The sequence below is a fragment of the Panthera onca genome, chromosome C2 (genome assembly GCF_046562875.1).
Source record: "Panthera onca isolate mPanOnc1 chromosome C2, mPanOnc1 haplotype 2, whole genome shotgun sequence".
Classification (NCBI taxonomy): Eukaryota; Metazoa; Chordata; class Mammalia; order Carnivora; family Felidae; genus Panthera; species Panthera onca.
The window spans coordinates 82,582,064-82,606,429 of record NC_138347.1 but is presented as its reverse complement, the minus strand read 5'-3'; the positions used below and the strand labels follow the sequence as shown (position 1 = coordinate 82,606,429).

At 36.7% G+C, this 24,366-nt stretch overlaps 1 protein-coding gene across 4 annotated transcripts in view; it reads left to right on the top strand.

Annotated features, from left to right (window-relative positions):
- The window catches only part of VPS8 (VPS8 subunit of CORVET complex), a 250,782-nt gene that overhangs the window by 34,431 nt on the left and 191,985 nt on the right, over positions 1-24,366 (top strand). For all 4 annotated transcript variants that reach the window (XR_013557963.2, XR_013557964.2, XM_060639415.3 and 1 more), the window contains exons 8-16: positions 2,035-2,159; positions 2,730-2,816; positions 5,337-5,404; positions 6,654-6,807; positions 6,905-6,964; positions 8,242-8,349; positions 11,984-12,064; positions 15,515-15,685; positions 24,259-24,333. Coding sequence is in view for 2 of the 4 variants with exons in the window: in XM_060639415.3 (XP_060495398.1) it covers positions 2,035-2,159; positions 2,730-2,816; positions 5,337-5,404; positions 6,654-6,807; positions 6,905-6,964; positions 8,242-8,349; positions 11,984-12,064; positions 15,515-15,685; positions 24,259-24,333 (929 nt within the window). In the remaining 2 variants the exon portion in view is untranslated. The remainder of the gene's footprint in view (positions 1-2,034; positions 2,160-2,729; positions 2,817-5,336; positions 5,405-6,653; positions 6,808-6,904; positions 6,965-8,241; positions 8,350-11,983; positions 12,065-15,514; positions 15,686-24,258; positions 24,334-24,366) is intronic.

Genomic DNA, 24,366 nt, shown 5'->3' with positions numbered 1-24,366 from the left:
GCTGGGAAAACTGAATAAAGGACATTTTAATAATTTGCATCAAATTGGGAGAGGGAGGAAAAGAATTTAAGTAAAGAAAAAGTAAGGGGAAAAATCAGTAATTATAATAATTCTAGATGTGGGTAAAGATAATGACTTTTTAAGTACATAAGACCTTGTATATTTATGAATTTTATTCCTTTTTGAATATTCATCTTAGAAGGCTGAAATCTAAAATAATTTCAAGGGTGCCTGGATGGCTCAGTCGGAAGAGCATGCAGCTCTTCAGTTCTGAGTTCAAGCCCCATGTTGGGTGTAGAGATTACTTAAATAAAAACTTTCAAAACATAAAAAAATAAGATGGTTTCAGAAAACACTGAATATTTTCTGTGTGTCAGATATGATACATCCATTAATTGTGTCAGAGCTCCTTTGGTAGGTGAGGATTGCTATTTGCGCAGTTTATGAACACAGAAAACTGTATAGTATTCGCTTTGGACAAGCAAAAGGTCTACATGGTATTACCACCTAGATCTGAGAATGAGTATCTTTAGGGTCTTTCTGGTAATTAGTTTTACCCTTACAGACAGAAGATTTGCAAATGTGGAAGCTATTCAGATGATTGTCAGGTGTCTCTTGAGTGCAAGGCACCAGGCTTGGTATTCTGGGAATGTTAATTCACTCATGATCTTAGCCCTTAGAGAGAACATAGTCTAATAGTGGAAGTAAGACATACTTACCTCCAGAGAGTAGCATGTAAGTAGTTAAGGGAGGCACAAGCAATTGCCAAATGAGGTCATAGAACTCCAGATTGTGCAAATATGGTGAGTTTTTCCCCCAAACAGTTAAAATTTGTAGATATGCCTTTTTTTTTTTTTTTTTTTTTTTGAGAGAATGAGCATGTGGGACCACAGGTGCGTGTGGGGAAGGGGGCAGAGGAAGAGGGAGAGAGAATCTTAAGCAGGTTCCACGCCAGTGTGGAGGCCCAGAGGGGGCTCGATCCCATGACCCTGGGATCAGACTTGAGCCAAAATCAAGAGTTGGACGCTTAACCAACAGAGCCACCCAGGCCCCCCTGTAGGTGTGACTTCGTAAATTTTTTATTTCATTGTTTTCAAGTAGGTACAATAATGAACTCTATACAAAATAAGCATTGCCTATGAGAACATTAGAGGAATTTCTTTTAATTATTAAATAATAAATTTAAGTACCTCCTGGAGAAAATCAGAGGTGATTGAGGCAAGATCTTTGCCCTTAAGTAACTTAATCTAGTAGAGATTTGAATTATTTGCTTTTAGCATATCAAATGTTGGTGCTTGAAAAATAAGTAGTTTAAATGTTTACCCTGTAATTTTCTTTGCATTGTTAATTTCCCTAGGAAACCTTTTCTTCATGGATAATATAAATGTAAATTTCAGCCAAATTCCAAATTAATAAATTTTGATATTTGAAATTTTAGAGCTACTTTAAAAGATGGTATTCTCTATAACCTCGCATCCTGAAAACAGCAGGAAATACAATTGTAGAATGAGACAGATGAAAGAGTTGGTTTGTTCAAAGACCTACAGATACTTATGGATTTTTTCACTTATTGTTAGCATGTTCTACATTATGCTTATTTGTAGATAACTGGTTTTTTCTTCTTTTTAAAATTGTTTTAACGTTTATTTATTATTGAGAGACAAATAGGCACAGAGCATGAACAGGGGAGGGGCCAAGAGATGGAGAGACACAGAATCTGAAGCAGGCTCCAGGCTCTGAGCTGTCAGCACAGAGCCCAACATGGTGCTCGAACTCACAAACTGCGAGATCATGACCTGAGCCGAAGTCGGATGCTTAACCGACTGAGCCATCCAGGCTCCCCTTTTCTTCATTCTTAGTGTCTAACTCAATGCCCAGCATCTAGTAGACACTCAGTAAATACATTAAAATGAATGTAGCTTCATCATACGGTTCTTGTGATTGTTGCTACCTCCCAAGTCTTTAAAAACAAGCTAATACTATACTTTTTTCACTCTTCATTTCTTTCACCTGATTTTATATGTTGTTTTTTAGATCAGAATCAAGCTTTGCGACTCTGTCTGGGGAACACTAGTGTTGGAGGTCAGTATGGAGCCATCTCTGCCCTCAGTATCAACAACGACTGCTCAAGACTTCTCTGTGGCTTTGCTAAGGGACAGGTAAACGTGAACTTTATTTTATCCATATTTACAAGTAAATAGCTTTTATAAACCAACCTGACTGTGACACCAAAATTTACTCCCTTAGAGTAGTGTAGATAGTTGTTGCTGCTTTTTAAATATACTATATTCTGCTTTCTGTCTTCTCATCGCTGTGTTACTGGATAGCTCTTTGGGTATTGCTTTCTACTTATGAAACTAGCAGTAAGGTTTGGCCTTTCTCATCTTCTGACTTCTACATCACTAGTTAGTTTGGCAGTAAGCCTTTCCTATAAGGTTTACCATTGCTAAAGAGATTGACTCATTAAAGAAGTTTTTTACTTGTCTCAGTATAAGAGCAATATTTAAAATCTGAAGGGAAAAGTAGGTTGGGCAGGATGAAGGGAAGATGAAGACAGAACAAAGGCCCTGTGCTTTAATGGATCTGCAATCTTCAATTATGTTTCAACTTCATAGTTCTTTGCCTGCATGTTTATAGACCAGGGATGGATTATTTCAGCCAGAAGGCAGGATACTTAAGTCCAAAAAAGAGCAATAAATTGGTTTTTGAAGCATTTAGTTGTCTTGTAGATCACGATGTGGGATTTGGCCAGTGGAAAACTTCTAAGATCAATAACAGATGCTCATCCTCCAGGAACAGCAATATTGCATATTAAGGTAATATCTTTGCTTACTTTGTCTGATCATTTGAGTTATTATGCTTTTGAATGCATCTTTAAGCACATTTCTTTATAAACAGAATCCTTGAAAATGAAGTTTTTTTTTACTAGCCCAATGGGATGTTTTCCAGATTAGAACTGAAGATGGGCTAGCCTATTGTATAGATGAGTAGCAGAAAGAGAACATTGATGTGATCCTGGACCACAGGTTGTCAGTAGACAGGCATTACCCTGCTGAAAACCATGGGGAGATTTAAAAAGGTCTTTTTACCCACCAGCGTTGCTCTGTGACACTTGGTTGAGAATTACCCGAGATTCAAGGCACCAACTGTGAAAGAACCAAGGTTCGCGTTATGTTTAAAAATGCATCTGTTGGTTTATTTTCTTTCAGGCCTCTAAGGGAAAAGCATTAAGATTTGCATCTTGGCTTTCTCCTTACAATCTGAAAAAAATAAACCAACCTAGGTAACAGATTTCATTTATAAATACAATGTGAACTTTGGATTTTGTATGCTGTCAAGCCCATGTTCAGAAGCATAAAAGGTAAAGGACTGTAACTAGGGAAGTCTAAAATCAGATCTTCTAGATTTTAATCATGTACACATTTGGTTGCTTAGCTGAGCAGACCTCTCTTATCCATACATATGCTTTTTAAAGTCTGTAAGCATCTGGAGTTTATGTGTCTGCATCTAGGGTAGTTACATAAAAGTCTTTTGTGACAGAGCAGCATTGAAGCATTTAGTAACAACGAAAACAACCAGACCAGTAAAAGTAGAATTTCTCCTCTTTATGAACATCATGGCAATTTTTCTTGACCTCCTTTCCTATGGTATGTGCCAACTTCTAAAATGTTATAGTTGTTTGTTTTTATGTCTTACATCCTTTAATAGATGAAGATTTTTGAAACTAGAATCTGTTTCTCATTTATTTTTGTGTTATGCATGGTAGCTGCTCAATAAATGTTTGCTTGAAGGAATAACTAATTGGTGGTGTTTGTAAAAGGATAGTCCATTTACAGCAAAAAGCAAAATCCTTGAGAGAAACAATAGGAAACAGAAGAGATAAAGGCCGACAGGAAAGAGAGGAATATAGCCGAGGTGAAAAGCATAGAAGTCAGGGGTACCTGGGTGGCTCAGTTGGTTGAGCGTCCAACTCTTGATTTCAGCTCAGGTCATGATCTCACAATTTGTAAGATTGAGTCCCACATCAGGCTCTGTGCTGACAACATGGAGCCTGCTTGGGATTCTTTCTCTCCCTCTCTTTCCCTGTCCCATTCACACACGTGGGTGCACACGTGTTCTCCCCACCCCCGTCTCTCAAAATAAACTTAAAAGCATAGAAGTAGTAGCCATTGTTTTGCTTGAGATTGGACATTGCAGTAAGAAGTAGCAAGTGATGTATATGGTTGAATACTTCCTGGGTCTTGGATTGACAACGGCCATGTGTGCTTTAGTACTCTTACTCATTGTTCTCCAAACTTAACCCTGTGTACCATCAATAACAATTTGGGATTACATCCTTTATATATATATATATATTTTTTTTTTTTTTAAGAAATATTATGAATGTACTACTGTACTAATATTTAAGTACATTACAAAACACATACATATAAGTAGAAGACTAATAAAACTGCAAGTTCAACTGCTTTTCCTACATTCCAGGTATATACCTCCCACTCTGGCAGTTGCTCAGCTAGGAGAGTTGAGAGCACAGGTGTGGGTCTTCTTTGTTATGGTTGTGTGTGGGGTTGAGGAAAAATAATTTTATAGTAGCCTCCGGTACCTCAACTGTCCCTGACTAAGAGGATGAAGACATGCGCTTTGGGATGGCTTACCAACCTATGGGGTTAGGGAGACTAGTCACTATAAATGACTCAGGTTACTCACTTTTGTATCATACAGCATTCATATTTACCATACCTCATAAGCCCTTAAGTCTGTCATTGTGAACATTATTCGTTATTTTGGGTTTTCCAGAGTAGGTAATAATAACTGAGGTATACCCTGTCAAAGATCAGGTGGAAGCACACTTTTGGTAGAGTTACATAAAAAGTTCAACTATTTTAAATGGGTTAATTCTTCAGTTATATAGAAGACATATTCAAATTTATTTCCCAAAGATAGCAAATATCTTTCACTGTGTCTTTGTTCTTGGAAACTAGACAACTGCAAATGTATCCAGTGTATCCTATTCAGTTTAATAGCATGTTAGAAAAAGTTAACATTAAGAAACCAAGTGGAAAACTTTAGGGCTTATATGAGTCATAGTTTTTATTTTTCTTTTATCCTGATCGAAGGTGGTTTTACTTTTTTAAAGCCTCAGTTTTTTGAAGATAGTGAGTCATTTTTATTCTGAATATTTAGGATGGTGAGCTAAATCAAGTTTAGGTGATTTCAAATGCTATTGAATATGTTTGTTTTTAGATTTTTAAAATGTGAAAATTTTTTCCCTTACCTTTTTGATACTTGACTGGTTGTTGAAAAATCTGTAAGAAATTAATTTCTTCTCTGTTTAGTTTACAGATGATCCAACTCTTGCAATTTGCAATGACAGCGGAGGCTCTGTTTTTGAATTGACATTTAAGTAAGAGACTAATGGACATTTGTTGAGAAATGAAATCAAGAGACTAACTCTGGTTTAATGACTTGAAGTTAAACATGAAGAGGTCTGGAAAACCCATGTGATTGAAAATAGGTTATGTCTGTATATTATCGTGACCTGGGAGGCATATAGAACATTTGGAGCTCCAGGCCTGGTGTCCCAAAATTCTATCTCAGTAGGTCTGAGTTGGGATGCTGAACTCTTCCCCAAGGAATTCATATGAGCTGTTAGGCTTAGGAACCATAATTCTGGAGTATGTCACTAATTTTGGTTTAGGCTTCAGGTCTAGGTGATTATAACCCTAACAGACAGGTGTAGAAAGGTTTTTATTACCTTCCAATTGCCCTATTTCTCTTTAAGAGTACAGACTGTTTGGATACATGGGAGAATAATTATAAGGCAGAGTTTTAAAAAATAAGTAGAACATAAAATTCAATGTGTACTGTGTTTCCATAAGTTTTCAGAGTAAGGATTATGTTTCTTATATTTCTTATACTTTCTAACACTGCTAAGCACAAGGTAATTGCTTACAAAGTACTGTTAATTCTGCTAATATTTGTTGAGCATCTCCTATGGGTGGACATTGTTCTAGGCACCAGACTTGCAGCTGTGAACCAGACAAGGTTGCTCCTCTGATAGAACTTACTTTCTAGTTGGGGCTGGGGTAGGGATACAGACAATAAATGAACACATAAATGAGGTAAGTTCAGATAGTTATGAGTGCTGTGAAGAGAATAAGACCAGTCAGCTTGCTGGAGTGCACCTGAAGATAATTCAGGAAGGTGACACTTGAGTAAAGACCTGAATGATAATCTGGTCAACAAATGCAAAGAAGTGTTCTAGGCAGAGGGATGTTTGAGCACAAAGGCTTGAAGCAAGCACAAATTTGGCTTGCTAGAACAATGGGAAGAAGGCAGTTGTGGCTGGAGCGTGACTTTGGCAGTAGTGGGAGAGCAGTGAAGTTAGGAGCCAGATCATATAGGAACTTTTAAAAAATTGTAAAGAGTTTGGATTTTATTTTATGTACAGTGGCCAGGCACTGGGCTGTTTTTAGGAGAAGAGTGATAAATCTGACTTCTACATTACAGAGATTGTGTTGCTGTCTTACGGAGTTAGATTGTTGGAGGCAAGAATAGGAGTTAGGAGGCTACTGTAATAGTCCATGCTTGAGATGGTAGTGTCTTGAATCTCATTACTAAATCAATTCTGAATGTTTTGGTTACATTTGCAGGAGAGTGATGGGAGTGAGAACGTGTGAATCTAGGTGTCTGTTCAGTGGTTCCAAGGGTGAAGTTTGCTGTATTGAGCCTCTTCATTCTAAGCCCGAGTTGAAAGATCATCCCATCACACAGTTTTCCTTATTGGCCATGGCATCGTTAACAAAGGTCAGTGTATTTAGAAGGTGAAACTCATAACTTTTAGAGGCTTTGAATACCCAAAATAGAAAACTATAAACATTAAAAATACATTTTTCTTCTAAAGATACTGGTTATTGGATTGAAACCATCCTTGAAAGTGTGGATGACTTTTCCCTATGGACGGGTGAGTAAACCTCTCCATCTTATTAGCAAAAAGACCAATCCAGGAGGGGGAAAATGACTTGTATGTGGTGAATTCTGTGAGATTGTTAGAAAATGAGGTAGAATGGAAGTCACTGCTCCAAAGATCATTTGTCTGGACTTAACCTTCATGTGACCAAAGCAGCATAAACTGGTGACTAGAGCGGTGTTCTGGGATCATGAGACTTTTAATTTTCTACCTTTATTGTTTTAAGTTGTTCTCTCATAAACAGCTGCTGCTTTGCTACTGAACTACAGATAGAGAACACCCCATCATAAGATCTAGCATAAATTGCTACTACTTGTGCTTTCTTTGGCTTCTGCCTAGTATTTTACTTTGGGGGATGATACTTCCCAGAATCGATTATGCATACCCCAGTTTCCTTTTCTTTTCCTGCTTGGTTGTTTTCAGAGATTTGTGATCTTCCAGTGTATATGTGAGGAGAGGTATTGATAGGATGAGATGGAGAACGATGGTACAGAGCCAAGACTAATTGCAAACGCAGTGCCGATACTGAGGGAGATCACTCTTCTGTTTGTTTGTTGGTACTCTTGTGTATCTCTGGGTCCCTGGGGAAGCAGATCTGCTCTTTCAGATGGTGCAGCTAGCTTAGATTGTCGTTAACATTTCTTAAACCTAAGAAACCTAAGCTTCCCTGGCTAAGTGAGGTTTATCATGGTGGTATGTGTTTGCATCTTCCTATATGTCTTTTATCGTTTTTACCAATGTTAACATTTTCAAAAAAAAGAAACAGAATTTTACATTGAACACCTGTATACCTACTATCTAAATTCTGTTATTAATAGCTTACTTTATTATATATTTAGCCATCTCTCTGTCCACCCACCACTTATTTTAAATGTATTTCCAACTAAATTGCAGAAGTAAACACTCTTTTGCCTAAATATGCAACATGCATTATTATGTTTAGCTAGAGTTGAATATTTGTTTCTCCTTTGGTGTAGAATTTACTTGCAATGAAATGCATACATCTTGAATATACATTTGCTGAACCTTAACAAATGTATATACTTTTGTAGCCCAAACCTCTGTCAAGATTAGCATCAACCCAGAAAGTACCCTCATGACACCTCCCAGTCAGTTCCTGCTTCACTGGAATTGTAATGAGAAATTGGCAGATGTTTTATCAAGGAACAGTAGTCAGATGCTGTTTTTAATTAATTTTCTCTTTTTCTTGCTGTCTGTTAACTGTGATGGTTTGTTGTTTTTTTGTTTTTTTTGGCCTTCTCTTCACTTAGATGGATCCTTCCAGTGTTCCGTTGCTGGCCTGGCACTTTGTGGCAGTGCATAATTACGTGAATCCCATGCTTGCCTTCTGCAGAGGAGATGTTGTTCATTTTCTGTTGGTAAATCCTGATATGATACTAGATTTGTTAAAAAGTCTTTTATCATAATATTTTTTCCTGATTTACCAGTGATTTAATATTGATTGTGTCAAAGAAATATGCTATTATAATTCTTTGGAGAGAGAGTGATCATTTATTTTAATTTAGGGCTTTAGTGACTAACACGGAAAACAACTGATCACCTCAGCTCCGTGCCCCTTCATGGTGTATTCCTCAGTTCCAACTCCTTTGACCAACAAATAATGGTTTATGTGTATGTATAAATATATGAATGTTCATGTGTTTATTAAAGGCTTACCTATCTACATATGCTGTATTTATTAGACAACAGGTATCGTTGGTCACGTTCTGTGCTCTCTACACTGATGGACATAGACACAGTTGAAGGAAGTCTCCAACATTTCTTCTTTCACATAACTTCAAGTATTGTTGGAGAGACAAAACCAGTATGCTCATTACTACTAGGGAGACCACTATGTTTAAGGATTCAGCTATGTGATGAGAACTAAAAGTTGATGTAAGTTCAGAGTATGGAGAGATTTGTATGGACTGGGTAGGCCCTGTAAGACTCTATGAAGGATATATGGCCAATATCACAGGAGGGGTGGATATGCATATTGGGAGAAATAAGATGATCTGAAGTTATAGAGGTAAGAATGTCTACATAATCTCTTCTTGGGTTTCCTAGCTCAGTGAAGCAAGGACACAACTGTTCACCTAGTTTCTCCAGCTAGAAACCCAGGGGTTGCCTTTCACTTCCCTTTCTCCTTTCATTTCTGCTTCTTCAGTGCTTCCTTTTGACTCTGTCTCCAACATCTCCTGAATTTATTCCCCCCCCCCCCTTTTTTTTTTTTTTTTTTTTTTTTTTTTACTCCCCCATGGCTGCTTCCCTAGCCTAAACCACTGACATTTCTTTTAGCTGTGGCTCTGGCAGAGCTTTCTAACCAGGTGCTAGCCTTGGTGTCTTTGCATATGCTCTCACCTCTGCCAGGGAAGCTCTGTGCTCTCTTCCGCTTTATCCTACCTAAATAATGATTAACATTGTCTTCCATGACTTCCTGAACTGTTCCCTGCTACATACACCCATAAGACCTTCTGTGTTCTCCTTTGGTAATATTCAGCACTTTTAAAATTACATGTCTAATATTTTTCTTCATCATTAGAGTGAAAGCTCCATAAGTCTAAGGATTCCAGCAATGAGGACAGTGCCTATATGTAGTCGATGCTTAATAAATGTTTAATGAGAGTGAGAAACCTGTGGAAAATAAAGTTGAATATATGGTGTAGATTTTTATTCGGTGTGGCAAACAAAAGCCTGTGTACCAAATCTGGCCAACTGCTTGTTTTTTAAATAAAGTTTTATTGGAACACAGTCATGCCCATTTGATTATGTATTATTTGTGGCAGCTTTCACACTACAGTGGCAGGAATGAGCAGTTGTTACAGGACTGTATAGTCCACAGAACCTAGAATATTTATTACGTGGCCTTTTACAGAAAAAGTTTGGTGACCCCCTGATCTAGTTTACATAATTGGCCTAGATTGGTAATGAGGAGTTGTCACAGGTTCTTAGGTAATTAAAGAGATAAAGATGTGATTAAAGTGTTATTTTAGGAAGATCAATGTAGAAGTAGGAGAAAGAATAGATTATAGGTGGTAGCAGGGAAATGGAGCGTTTTGTTCTTGTGTCAAAGCAGGTGTGAGGTTTTTAGACAAGGATGCTTGGTTGCAGTGAGAGTTAGGGATGACATTTTAAAGGAAAGATGAAGCTTCTTATCTTACTGCATCTGGAAACTGAAGGACATGAATGAAACATTGTGATTCTGACTTTGCATTTTAGAAGCATGAACTATTTGAAAGGTTAGGGTTACAGAGGATTTGAATGTATTGAGATAGAAGTGAAGGTGTGATTCTTAAGTGTTTTCTCAGGGAATGTCCTCCAGGCAGATGGCAATCCAGGTCTGCAGTGCAAGTGAGAATTTCAGAATAGAGATGTAGTTGAAGCTGTGAAGATCAAAAGCCAGAGCATACATAACCTTGGTGGGCACTCACAAGGGAAAGGAAAAAAAAAACAAAAGTCAAAGAATAAAGGCACCAATAAAGGCACCCAGAGGTAGAAGGGGAAGTAAGATGGTATGGTGTCACACAGGAGACAGGAAAGGTTTCTGGACCATGTCAGTTTCAGGGTAATAGCATTATTAAAGAAAGATCAAGGGGGAAGACTGAAGATAAGACCACTGGATATGCAAATGTTCTTGATTAGAAACTTTTCAGAGGACTGAATATCAATGGGATGAATATCAATATCAATATCACTGTGGAAGCCACAGTGTAGAGCCTTGTTAAAGAAATGGGTGTGTAGGAGAACAAATTCACATAATCATTGCATTTAGCCAAAAGAGGAAAGACAATGATTAAATGTCTGTAAGAAACAAATCAAGGAAAGGCTTTTTGCTTTTGTTTTTTAATTTGAAGATAGAAAAGTCAGAAACATGTTGGATAGCAAAAGGAAAAGGGCCCTTTAAAGGGAGTGTGAATGAATATGCCAGCAAGGGAGGGGTAATATTAAACAGTGATGGAGAGGGTGGGATTTAGAGTGTATAGAAATGAAAGGATTTTCTTTAGCAAGGGCTCCAGTGAATCTTAGGAGAATAGGTAACGTTGGCATTATGTTTTGTTTGTTTGTGAAACACTTTCAGCATATGCCAAATAGGGAACAATTTGGTGCTTATTTTCATTTTTCAAAGGAGGAAACCGAGAAAGAGTAAGTGATTGGCCCTTGGTCACACAGCTATAATAGTGGAGCTGAAACACATTCTCCTTCTGCTAGAGTATCATTTCTTACAGGGGAAGTGACTTAGTGAACCAAAGATGAGAGAACATGAAGGGCCTGCATTAAGAGGTCTCAGTTGTTAAGGTGTCTGGAGAGGTCAACACTGTAAGTGATTGGAGCAAAGAGACATTGGGGCTTAAAGGGAAAGGAAGACATCTACAACACTACTATGGGAGAGTGTAAGAGAACCCAGGTTGGATGGGATGTCATGCATTTCAGGAGGGTTGGATTACTACTGTGTCTCTTTTTCAGTGCTCTGTCATCTTGGAGTAGAAGTAGAGAAAGCAAATTATAAGGATGATTAACGATTAGAGACTGTATGTACACACACGTAAATAAAATATTGACACTTGAGCTTCTCTTGGGAAATTTTGGGTCTATTTCAGCTGTAACAGCATACTTCAGAAAAGTCTAGTTTTGTCACAGCCTCCTCCTTGTTTGTTTTTTTTTTTTTTAATGACCTGTTTGACTATCACACCATGTTGTCAATCCCATTTTATGCTTAACTCTAGCTAAGTACAGTCACTGATGGGATGAAGTTAGTTTGTTCTGAATTATAGTAGAGTGAAAATACATGAAGTACTGACAACTAGACCACTGTCACATATGCCTTGGATTTCACTACAGATCATGGTGTGAATGTTTTTTTTCATTTGCGTAATAGTTTCTGTAGTTGCCAGTACTTCTGGGCTTATCCATAATGTGAATGGAAATCATTTTCTAGGTGGAGTATAATTAAGTACCTAAAAACAAGTCCCTCAAAAAGCAGCTGGTGTTTAGGTGTTTTTATTTCATCATCAGGTGAAGAGAGATGAGTCTGGAGCAATACATGTTACTAAGCAAAAGCATCTTCACCTCTACTATGACCTCATCAACTTCACTGTGAGTATTATTCACATTGATGTGCCCCATTCATTTCATGTCATTGTTTTGAGTCCGTGGTGTATTTGAGCTACCAGGATTTCTGTCATGAACCATGACCTTTAGGATTATGTAAAATATGGACAGAAGTGAAGTTCTGTTTATACTGAATGGAGTCTGAGTTTGGTGTGATGCCATCATATTTTTAATTGCCTTTCAGCCTTATGTCCTGTTGAACACCGACAGGATTAGGAAAAGTTTTCTCTGATGTCCTGATTAGTTCAAAGGGGTGTTCAGAAGAATTTGGGTGGATTTCTTAAAGATCATTGCCTGGCTTTCTTGGTAAACACACTTTTGTACTTTTGGGCTTGTCCTAATTGGTTCAGGAGTTTATGTAATTCTTTTTTCGTGGCTAAAAGCTTAGCAGAATTTTCTCTACACGATACCTCTCAGTCCTTCCTGAGCAACTTGTTGGTTTAAAAAAAGAGAGTATGTCTTTTTTGTATCAAATTTTATCTTTTCTTTTTCAAATGGTGTGTCCATTTTGTAAGTAGTGTAATTATAATATTTCTAGGTTTCTATCATTAATCCTTTTGGCATGTCAATATCCAGTGAAATATTCTATATATGCATGAATATAGGCAACCTTAGATAAGAGACAGTGCCTCATTTTTCTAATAAAATGGCTAAAAAGAGTTACTCCCCTAACTCGATGATATGTTACTTTTTAGGATATAGATGAAATGATCTTTTCTTTATAATATACAGTTTATTAATTTAGTTGCACATTGGCTTTTCATCTCACATATAGACTATAAATTTAGAAATAATACTTTTTTCCGTACTCATTTCATAAAGTAATTTTGTTCAAGTTCTTCTCATGAATGTAAGAAATCAGTGTCTTTGTCATCACCAGAGCCCCTGTTGAATTATCTAACAGTTTCCTAGAATTCTTCATCATTACTTCTGTTTAAGATATTTGAGATATGGCACTTCTAAAATCTGCGTGTAATTCTGTCCCTGGAAAATTTTCCCTCGACCACAAGTAGCCATTCTCTGAATAGGAAGGCAGTAGGTGTTTTCATTTGTCCTGTGGCTTACCCATGATGCGACACTAACTGCATTGCTTTACAAGTTACCATTAAAAGGCTTGTTTACAACAATGTCAGCAGTTGCAGTCGTGAGGGTCTAATCTTCGAAATAATTGCTAAGCCTGCTGACACTCTTTGTCATTCTCTCTGTTTTAACCAGGTGACCTGTGAAAGCATCTAATATGATGTGATTAAAATGACGCTTTATTTCTATGGTCTTCTTTCCAAAAACCTATATAGCTCGAGTCTACTCATGAGAAAAGCACTAGACAAATCCTGAATGAATTACATTCTAAAAAATACCTGACCAGTGCTCTTTAAAACTGTTAAAGTTGGGGCACCTGGGTGGCTCGGTTGAGCATCCAACTCTTGATTTTGGCTCAGATTATGATCCCAGGGTTGTGGGATCGAGCCCCACATCCGCTCCACAGAGTGTGGAGCCTGCTTGAGATTGTTTCTCTCTCCCTCTGCTCCTCTCCCCTGTTTGTGTGCTCTCTCTCTCTCTAAAACAAAACAAAACAAAACAAAACAAAACTGTTAAAGTTATCGAAAACAAGGGAAGTATAAAAAAAAAAAAACTGTCATAGCCAAGAGGAGCCTAAGAAGACGTGACAACTAAATGTAATGCAGTTCCCTGAATGAGAGCCTGAGACAGAAAAGGGACATTAGATAAAAATGAAGCGACTCTGAATGAAGTATGGATCTCAGTTAAAACTATGTATCAATATTGATTTTGGCAACTGTACTGATACAAGAAATTAATAGTAGGGGAAACTGTGTGCGGGACCGTAAGAGAAATCTCTGCACTGTCCTCAATTTTTCTGTAAATCTAAAACTGTAGTAAAAATAAAAAGTTTATTTTAAAAAACAGAATTGTGAACATGGCTAAAACTTAGCCAAATCTATTAATTATTACTGTGATTTGTTTTCATATTTGATGCTGCAAAGAGTTCCAAACCTGTCTGTAAAAATTCAAATAAGATATTTTACAGATAAGTGGTAATCTGGATTCAGGTATTCTTTTTTTCCTGTATTCTGTGAAGATACCTAAGTAATTTTTGACTTGAATTACCTAGATGATGATCTTGCTTGTATTTGTGAAAGGAGCCTATCTTTATAAAAATCCAAACAAAGAAAATAGCAACACTGGTTCTGACTGATAAGTGGAATGGTAAATAAAGAACAGATGTATACCCTCCTTAAAAAAAATAGGATGATAAATATTTTTCAAAACTGATGATCTCTCTGTAAAATGTATGACCGTTAGATTTTTCTCCCTGTAAAAAAAAAAAATAAAAACTAGCACTAAGGTTGTATAAGGCTAATAATGTGTCTTTCCTAAATGATACTTTGTTTTTTAAAATAATGAAGAGAGCACCTTGTAAGTGCTCTTTGTAAAGTCTTGAGTATCAAACTCCCTGTTCTGTGAGAGAGAATTTTTGGGGGGAAAACCAAAACAGAGAAACACCCTTCCCTTACAGTAGCCACTATACGGTGACAGAATGCATTGTCAGCACGTTAAAATGTATCCACTTTAACTTGGTTTTTTTTATATGGCATTATGCAGATAATCTCTGATGACATGGAATAGGTCATATAAATAAAACAACATGAATGCCAGAGAGAGTGTAGGAGAAGCACTCTATTCTGGCTTATTTAGAATTCTAGTTGAGCAGCTTTTAAAACTCCATTTATTTCCTGGGGAAGGATTGAAATTTAAAAAAAAAAATCATTTTGAAAATAAGAAATCTTATATAAAACCCAAGAAATTTATCAAAATGGCATCCTTCAGAAGATTTTTAATATTATTATTAAGTTATTCTAAAATTATAATAGTACTTATTAAAGAAAATTTGGAACATAGAGAAATAGAAAAGCAAAGGACTCTCCCATAACTGGTAGGGAGGTTTTAAAGGAAATACATGTTTTAAACAGCTTTTGTTTTAAAACATATATAAACGCTAACAATCATTTGACCACCCAGGTTTAGGAGGTTTGTTTGCCCTTTTTAAAAATTAATATCAGAAACACAAGAAATGCATATTTTGTCATTTTCCTTAAGTCGTTTGTGCCAGTGTACCTTATAATTGTACTGAAACTAACATATCCTGTAATATATCTGTTAAAGCTCTTAGTTACCTTTTTTAAATACTAGGAGTCATTTTAACACTGTCAGACTCAATACTGTGTTGTGCACTGTCACCCACCACAGTGTAGCCACTACTGTCACCAGAGTAGTTCTTGCTGTGATTGTTTGTTATCAAGTTACTGAATGGATAAAATCCTCAACGTAATTTAACCTGAGTGGCCAGGCTTCCTTTTTGTCTTGAATGATGTGGGATGGGCCTCACGTTTGTTTTGTGGTGTGCTTGATTTGCAGTGGATAAACTCACGTACAGTTGTGCTCTTGGACAGCGTGGAGAAGTTGCATGTGATCGACCGGCAGACTCAAGAGGAATTGGAAACAGTGGAGATCTCAGAAGTTCAGTTGGTCTATAACAGCAGCCATTTCAAATCCCTAGCCACCGGAGGAAATGTTAGCCAGGCACTGGTAAGGGCAATCCATTATCTTAGTACTGCTTTGATAAACTTGGTATTTTGTTGTTTATTTTAGAAATAGGAACTGAGGAGTTAGTTAGGTGTTTCTTTAAAAGCTACTAGATTGAAGTGGATATGGGTGTGTTTATGAGTCTTCAGGGATGTGAACTAAAACAGTAATTCCTGTTGTCTTCTATTAAAAAAATGTGACTAATATAATACCAAAGAATTTTAACTTTTATACTAAAATAATAAAATGAAATTGAAAATTTATGAGAAAGAAATTATAAAAGCAGAATATTTTAGGAAGTTTAATATGGTGGCAATAAGCCTGATAGATTTAAGGGCTGAATGACTGGAGACAAATAGCCTGTGAGGCTTTGGAAATATTTGGGTGATTGGTAAAGGCTTTAGCAGATGTGGTGGCTGTGGGAACTAAAAGGTAAAGATGGCTCTGAGAGGAGGAAAGAAGGTTCTTTAGAAACAGGTATATGAAATGTAGGAGTCGAGAGAGAAGGAAGACACAGAAGTATGATCTTAGTGTTAATTTTACTGTATTTTAAGCAACCACAATGATAGCCTTTTGCTAAAGGCAGTTTTACACATGCAGTTTACAGTTAAATTTCTTTGAATTGTGATCTCTTGTTTCCAAAAGCAATAATTTCTAAGCAGGAAATTTAGAGGCTTTCCTGGTTAATTTCTTGGAAGAAAAAAGTAATGATGTTCATATTTAATGAGCATCTACTGTGTGATATGCAGCCATTGGTCACATCTCGCTGAGATATTAGGACTTCAGCGTTTAAAAAATATGTGAAAGGGTCTTCCATCCTCAGAATTTAGAAACCAAGAAAATCCAGACTAAGAAATGGTAATGCAGTAGAGTTCACTAAAGACTAATTATTATCCCACACTTACGTATTTTCTTGTGTTAGAATGGTTATTAAAAATGGTGTTTGACTTTGAACTTGTACTTTTGGCCAAGATGGATTAGTGGGCACTGATTAACTCTCCCATATAGAAGAAAGAAAGAAAGAAAAAAACTTTTCAAGATACTGGCTACCAGGTAGTGAAGGCCAGCAATCTCTGACAAAATGGGAAACAAATGGCATGAGCCCTGTTGTTATCCTAGCTTCTAGCCTAGAGAGAGTTTCTAGGCTGTAGCTCAGGGGTGAGGGACCCACTTGGAGTCCGAAGGACTCTATAAACTGAGACTGTGGAAGACTAAGGTGGGTTGAGTTTACAGGACAGTGTAGGACAGTGTACTGGAGAGGACAGACAGCACCATACCTGTGGTTCCCTTTGGGTGTTCAGCAGACAGTTGATCAACAGACACATATGAGGGAACTCCAAGAACTATGTGATAGGTTTGGAAGGAACTGTATCCAGTGCTCGCACTGGCTTGTTTATACCAGCCAGAATGGAAAGCTTCATGATTTATAGGGCATTGGGTAGAATACTCAGGTTATATCTTGGTTCGGTAGTGGGTAATAATTAGGACTAGAATAAACACTGCTCTGGTCCCTACTACAGATCTTAAAAGCAAGACCAGAAAGAATCAAACTGTTTCCACGTAACTTAACTACCTCACAAAACAAAGCACAAGAATATTTTTTTTGTAATGTTTTATTTATTTATTTTGAGAGGGAGAGTGAGTGTGAGCATGGAGGGGGCAGAGAGAATCCCAAGTAGGCTCTGCTCGGTTGGCGCAGAGACTGACACTGGGCTCCATCTCACAAGCCAAAAGATCGTGATCTGAGCCAAAATCAAGAGTAGGACACTCAACCAACTGAGACACCCAGGTGCCCCCCAAAAGCACAGGAATATCAATAGGAAAACAGAAATGTCCAGAACCCAACAAGATAAAATTCACAGTGTCTGCCATTCAGTCAGAGATTACTAGGCATGTAAAGAAGAAGAGAAACACAATTTAGAGTGAGGAGACAAATCAATCAAAACTGACTTAGACCGGAAACAGATGTTAGAATTAGCAGACAAGGACATAACAGTTATTATAACTATAGCCCATATATCCAAAAAGTTAAGTAGTGACATGAAGGATATTTAGAAAAGTACAAATCTAACTTCTAGAGATAAAAATTACAGTGCTTGAGGGGCGCCTGGGTGGCGCAGTCGGTTGGGCGTCCGACTTCAGCCAGGTCACGATCTCGCGGTCCGTGAGTTCGAGCCCCGCGTCAGGCTCTGGGCTGATGGCTCAGAGCCTGGAGCCTGTTTCCGATTCTGTGTCTCCCTCTCTCTCTGCCCCTCCCCCATTCATGCTCTGTCTCTGTCCCAAAAATAAATAAATAAACGTTGAAAAAAAAAAAAAAATTACAGTGCTTGAAATGAAAAATGCCCTGGATGAGATTAATGTTAGAGAATAGACCTTATAGGAACATTAGTGAACATGAAGATAGAGCAATAGAATTTATCCAAAATGAAACACAGAAAAAATAATTAAAAAAAATATTTGTGACCTGTGAGACACATTGAGTAGGCTAACATATGAGCAGTTGGAATCTCTGAAGAAAAGGAGAAGAGGGGCACCTGATTAGCTCAGTCGGTTAAGCATCATATTTCAGCTCAGGTCATGATCTTGTGGTTTGTGGGTTTGAGCCCCATGTTGGGCTCTGTGCTGACAGCTCAGAGCCTGGAGCCTGCTTCAGATTCTGTGTCTCCTTCTGTCTCTGTTCCTCCCCCACTTGTACTCTGTCTCTCTCTGTCTCTCAAAAATAAATAAAAATGTTTAAAAAAAAAAAAAGAGGAAGAAAATGGAAGAAGGAATGATCAAAAACTTTCCAAAACTATAAACACAAATTTTCAAGAAGCTCAGCGAACCCTGGACTTCAAGCTGTATTACAAAGCTGTAATCATCAAGACAGTATGGTACTGGCACAAGAACAGACACTCAGATCAATGGAACAGAATAGAGAACCCAGAAATGGACCCACAAACGTATGGTCAACTAATCTTTGACAAAGCAGGAAAGAATATCCAATAGAATAAAGACAGTGTCTCTTCAGCAAGTGGTGCTGGGAAAACTGGATAGCGACATGCAGAAGAATGAACCTGGGCCACTTTCTTACACCACATACAAAAATAAACTCAAAATGGATGAAAGACCTCAATGTAAGACAGGAAGCCATCAAAATCCTAGAGGAGAAAGCAGGCAAAAACCTCTTTGACCTTGGCTGCAGCAACTTCTGACTCAACACCTCTCCGGAGGCAAGGGAAACAAAAGCAAAAATGAACTATTGGGACCTCATCAAAATAAAAAGCTTCTGCACAGTGAAGGAAACAATCAGCAAAACTAAAAGGCAACCGACGGAATGGGAGAAGATATTTGCAAACAGCATATCAGATAAAGGGTTAGTATCCAAAATCTATAAAGAACTTATCAAACTCAACACCCAAAAAACAAATAATCCAGTGAAGAAATGGGCAAAAGACATCAATAGACATACAGATGGCCAACTGACACATGAAAAAATGCTCAACATCACTCATCATCAGGGAAATACAAATCAAAACCACAATGAGATACCACCTTACACCTGTCAGAATGGCTAACATTAACAACTCAGGCAATGACAGATGTTGGTGAGGATGTGGAGAAAGGATCTCTTTTGCATTGTTGGTGGGAATGCAAACTGGTGCAGCCATTCTGGAAAGCACTGTGGAGGTTCCTCAAAAAATTGAAACTAGAACAACCCTACGACCCAGCAATTGCACTACTAGGCATTTATCCACGGGATACAGGTGTGCTGTTTCGAAGGGACACATGCACCCCCCCCCATGTTTATAGCAACACTGTCAACAATAGCCAAAGTATGGAAAGAGCCCAAATGTACATCGATGGATGAATGGATAAAGAAGATGTGGTATATATATACAATGGAGTATTACTCAGCAATCAAAAAGAATGAAATCTTGCCATTTGCAACTACGTGGATGGAACTGGGGGATATTATGCTAAGCGAAATTAGTCAGAGAAAGACAAATATATGACTTCACTCATATGAGGATTTTAAGATACGAAAACAGATGAACCATAAGGAAGGGAAGCAAAAATATAAAAACTGGGAGGGGGACCAAAACATAAGAGACTCTCAAATATGGAGAACAAACAGAGGGTTGCTGGAGGGGTTGTGGGAGTGGGGGTTGGGCTAAATGGGTAAGGGGCATTAAGGAATCTACTCCTGAAATCATTGTTGCACTATATGCTAACTAACTTAGATGTAAATTAAAAAAATAAAATTAAAAAAAAGAAGCTCAGCAAACCCAAGCACAAGTAAAATAAAACCGTATATAGATTGTTCAAAATAAGTAGTTAAAGAGAAAAATATTAAAGCAGCTAGAGAAGAAAGGCACATTAAATGCAGAAGAGCAACAGTAAGTATGAAAGCAGATTCCTCATCAGAAACAATTTGAGCAATCTCCAAAGATATATGGATGGTCAATAAGCATAGCCAACATGTTCCGCGTTGTTAATCATTAAGGAAATGCATATCAAAACGCAATGAGATACTCACTTCATACCCACTAGGCCGGCTGTAACTAAAAACATCGACAGTCATAAGTATTGGTGAAGATAAGGAAAAAATGGGACTGTTATATGCTGCTGGTGGGAAATGGTACAGCTGCTGTGGAAGACATTGTGGCAGTTCCTCAAAATGTTAAACATATTCATAAGGATTCATTTGAGCAATTCTCCTAGGTATATACCTAGGAGAAGTGAAAATATGTCCACAGAAACACTTGTTCGCAAATGTTCATGGCAGCATTATTCATAATAGCCAAAAAATGGAAACAGTCCAATGTCCACCACTTGGTAAGTGGATGAATAAAAAGTGACATAGCCATGTAATAGAATACTGTCCCACAATAAAAAGGATGAATTACTGACACGTGCTACAACATGGATGGATGAACCTTTTCAAAAACTATGTTAAGTGAAAGAAGCCATATGGAAAGATTGATTCTGTGAGATGTCCAGAAAAGCCAAGTTGACGGAGATAGATGTAGAGTAGTGGTTACTTGAGAGTGGGAGTGGGAATAAGGATTGACTGGAAATGAATACAAGGGGTCTTTGTGGATTGATGGAAATGTTCTAAAACTGGATTTTAGTGATGGTTGGGCAACTGTAAATGTATTAAAATTATTGAATTTTACATTTAATGAGTGAATTATGTGGTATATAAATTATATCTCAGCACTGTTATTTAACAAGAGCTATTGACTGTTTAAAACAAAAATAATGTAATGTTTATGATAATGTGGAAGTAGTGTGTATGATGAAAATAGTGCATAGCAGGGAGTGGGGCATAGAAGTATATCATTATAAGGATTTACATTATCCATCAAATAGTATGATATTACTTAAATGTAGATAGAGATGAGTTAAAGTTACATGTTGTAAACACTAGAGGAATCGCTGAAAAAAAGATGTGTAACTAAATAAGTTAATAGTAGTGACAAAATGGAATGTTAAAAAATATTAAATTCAGTGAAGCCTAAAAAATAGGAGCAGACAATACAAGTAGAAAAAACAGTTAATATGATCATCAATCTAAAGCCAACCATATCAATTACAGCAAGTGGAAATAGTCTAAAGATTTCAATTAAAAGGTAGATTGTCAGACTGGATAAAGAAATTTAAGAACCAAATCTGTGCTGTGGACAAAACGCATTAAGTACGAAGACCTAGATAAATTAAAAGATGATAGAAAAAGACATACCCTGCAAACTCTAATCATAATCACTAGATTTCAGAGTAGGAAATATTGTCTGAGATAAAGAGAAATTTCAAATTGGTAAAAAGGGGTTACAAGAAGATAAACCATCTTAAAGATTTAAGCACCCAATGTCAGACCTCCAATACATATGAAACAAACACTGACAGAATGGAAAGGAGAAACTTACAAACCACAATTACACAAAACTCCTTTCGGTCATTAATAGAATTAGTAGACAGAAAATCATTAAAGGTGTGGAAGACTTAGACACTATTGATTGACCAATTGACCTAAGTGACATTTACAGAATATTCCACCAAACAAAAGCAAGTTACAAACTTTTTTCAAGAGCACGTGGAGTATGCACCAATATAGGTTATATGATAAGCCATAAAACAAACTTTCATAAATTGTTGAAGGAATCATCAGAGTAAGTCTGGGAAGAACCCAAATATTTGGAATTTAAACCACACTTTTATAAATAACCCATGAGTCAAAGAAGAAATCTCAGAGGAAATTGGAATATGTTTTAAACTGCATGAAAATGAAATTACGACATATCAAAATCTGGGGCCTACAGTTAAATCAGTTTTTAAGAGTAACTTATAGCATTAAATACGTATATTAGGAAAGAAGAAAAATCTCAAATTAATGCCCTAAGCTTCTACCTTAATTAAGGAAATAGAGAAATATAACTTAGATTGAAGAAAGAAATAAAAAGGTGAACACCAATCAATTAAATAGAAAATCAACAGACCTTAGAGAAAATCAAAGGAATCAAAAGCTGGTTCTTTAAAAGAGAAATAAAATTGATAAGCCTCTAGTGAGACTAATTAAGGAAAAGGGAAGACACAGTTACCAGTATCAGGAATGGAAGAGGTGTTATCACTGTAGAGAGTATAGATATTAAAAAGATAATGTGCATAATTTTATGCCAATGAATTCAACAACTTTTGGTGAAATGGAAAAATTCTTTGGAATGCACAGATTACCAAAGCTGACTCAAAAGCAATAGAAAGTCTAAGTCACTGTACATCAGTTAAAGAAATGATTGGTTCTCTACAGAGAAGCCCCAGGCCCAGACAGCTTCACTGGTGAAGTCTATCATATTTAAGGAAAAAAAAAAAAACTGTACACAAAAATCTTTAAAAAATGGAGGAAAAGGGAGCATGTAACTCTTTTTATGAGATTAGATTGATGATAAAATCAGACAAAGATACTACAATAGAGAACACTACAGATTAATATCCTCATAAGCATAGAAGCAAAAATACTCAAAATATTAGCAAATGGAAATAAGCAATGTATAATAAGAGTACTAAAATGAGCAAATGGTGTTTATCCAAGGCATGCAAGGGTGCTTAACATTCAAAATCAATATAATTTACCGTACTAGTTGATTGTAAAAGAAAAACCATAATATCATCTCAGAAGTAAGTATTTGACAAAGTTCGATAGCCATTCCTGAGAAAATTCACGGCAAACTGGGAATAGAAGGGAACTTTTTCAACCTGATAATCAAGGGCATCTACAAAATCTTAAAGCTAACATCATACTTAAAGTAGTATTGCCAAAAAAACCCCCCAAAATCAAAGATGCTGATTCTGATCAAGCATCTTCTAGAGAAAATATGGAAGACAGAGGAACATGTTAAAAGATTCCATGTGGATGCAGTTAGCAAAATCCAGATAGTGGGAAACTATGGAATTAAGCGTTCCAGTTTCTTCAACAGTTAACTTCAAGGAAAATAAAGGTTTGAGAGAGATGGAGTCAAACCTATAAATTAAAAGAAAATTAAGGCACCTATCAGCCAGCTCCAACATGTGGCCTTTCACTGGATCTTAGATTTAGTCAAATGAAATGTAGAAAAAGCAAAAACAAAACAACAAAAATCTCAACAACATTTGACATTTATGAGACCATTTGAAATCTAAACACTGGATATTTCATACTAAGGAATGATTGTTAAATTTTTAAAAATATGCTAATGAAGTTGTGGTTATGTTAAAAAGGACTAATTTATGCATATACTGAATTTTTATAAATGAAATACTCAAAGTCTGAGATTCATCTCAAAATTACACTGTGTATAGGGGAGTCAGTGGGAATATACGTGAGACAAGATTGGTGATGATACTGGTAATTAATGAAGCTGATTAATGGATGGAGAGTATTCTGTCTACTTTTGGACATGTTTTTAAATTTCATAGCTTAAGTTTAAAAGTTATCCTAGTTATCAGTTATTGGCCATTTGCATATTTTGGGACATTTATAAATGTTAATATATTTAAGTTTCATGGAAACTGCATGGTTTTTCAAAGATGAAAGATGAATATCAGAAGTTTGAAACATGTTTAGGGTCATACCTTAAGTGACCGAGCCAAAATTGGCAATCCAAATTTATCACATGGTAGGTTTCATTTCTCTTTTGCTGGGCTATGCTGACTTCCATATATTATTCTGCTTTGTCTTCCAGTTTCTTCTTGTGTTTTATATTGATGTTTATTTCAAAGAACATAGAGGTGCCATTTTCAAACAGCCCTATTCTTTGTCAGAAGCAGTGAATACCTGTCTTCCAGTAATGGGCAGGTTGCAGCATTTTCCCTTTAGATTTAGAAAGTTGGCTTATTCTTCCCATTTTTGTATTATTCTGAAAAATAAAAAGGCCGTGGGTAGGCAGAGAATTAACTTTTTGCACTTTGTCTTTTCTGCCACTTCACTGACTGGCGCTTGACTGACATTTTTCCCTCACTAATTTGTAGGATAAAACTGTTGATCTAAAATGTCTGTGTAATTGACATTCTTTAAAATGTCAATTCTCTAATACATGTTATTTTTACTTTTTTTTTTATAGGCTTTGGTTGGAGAGAAGGCTTGTTATCAGTCCATCAGTAGTTACGGTGGTCAGATCTTTTACTTGGGGACAAAAGTAAGCTCTTCCACTCTGACTTGACATCTGTTT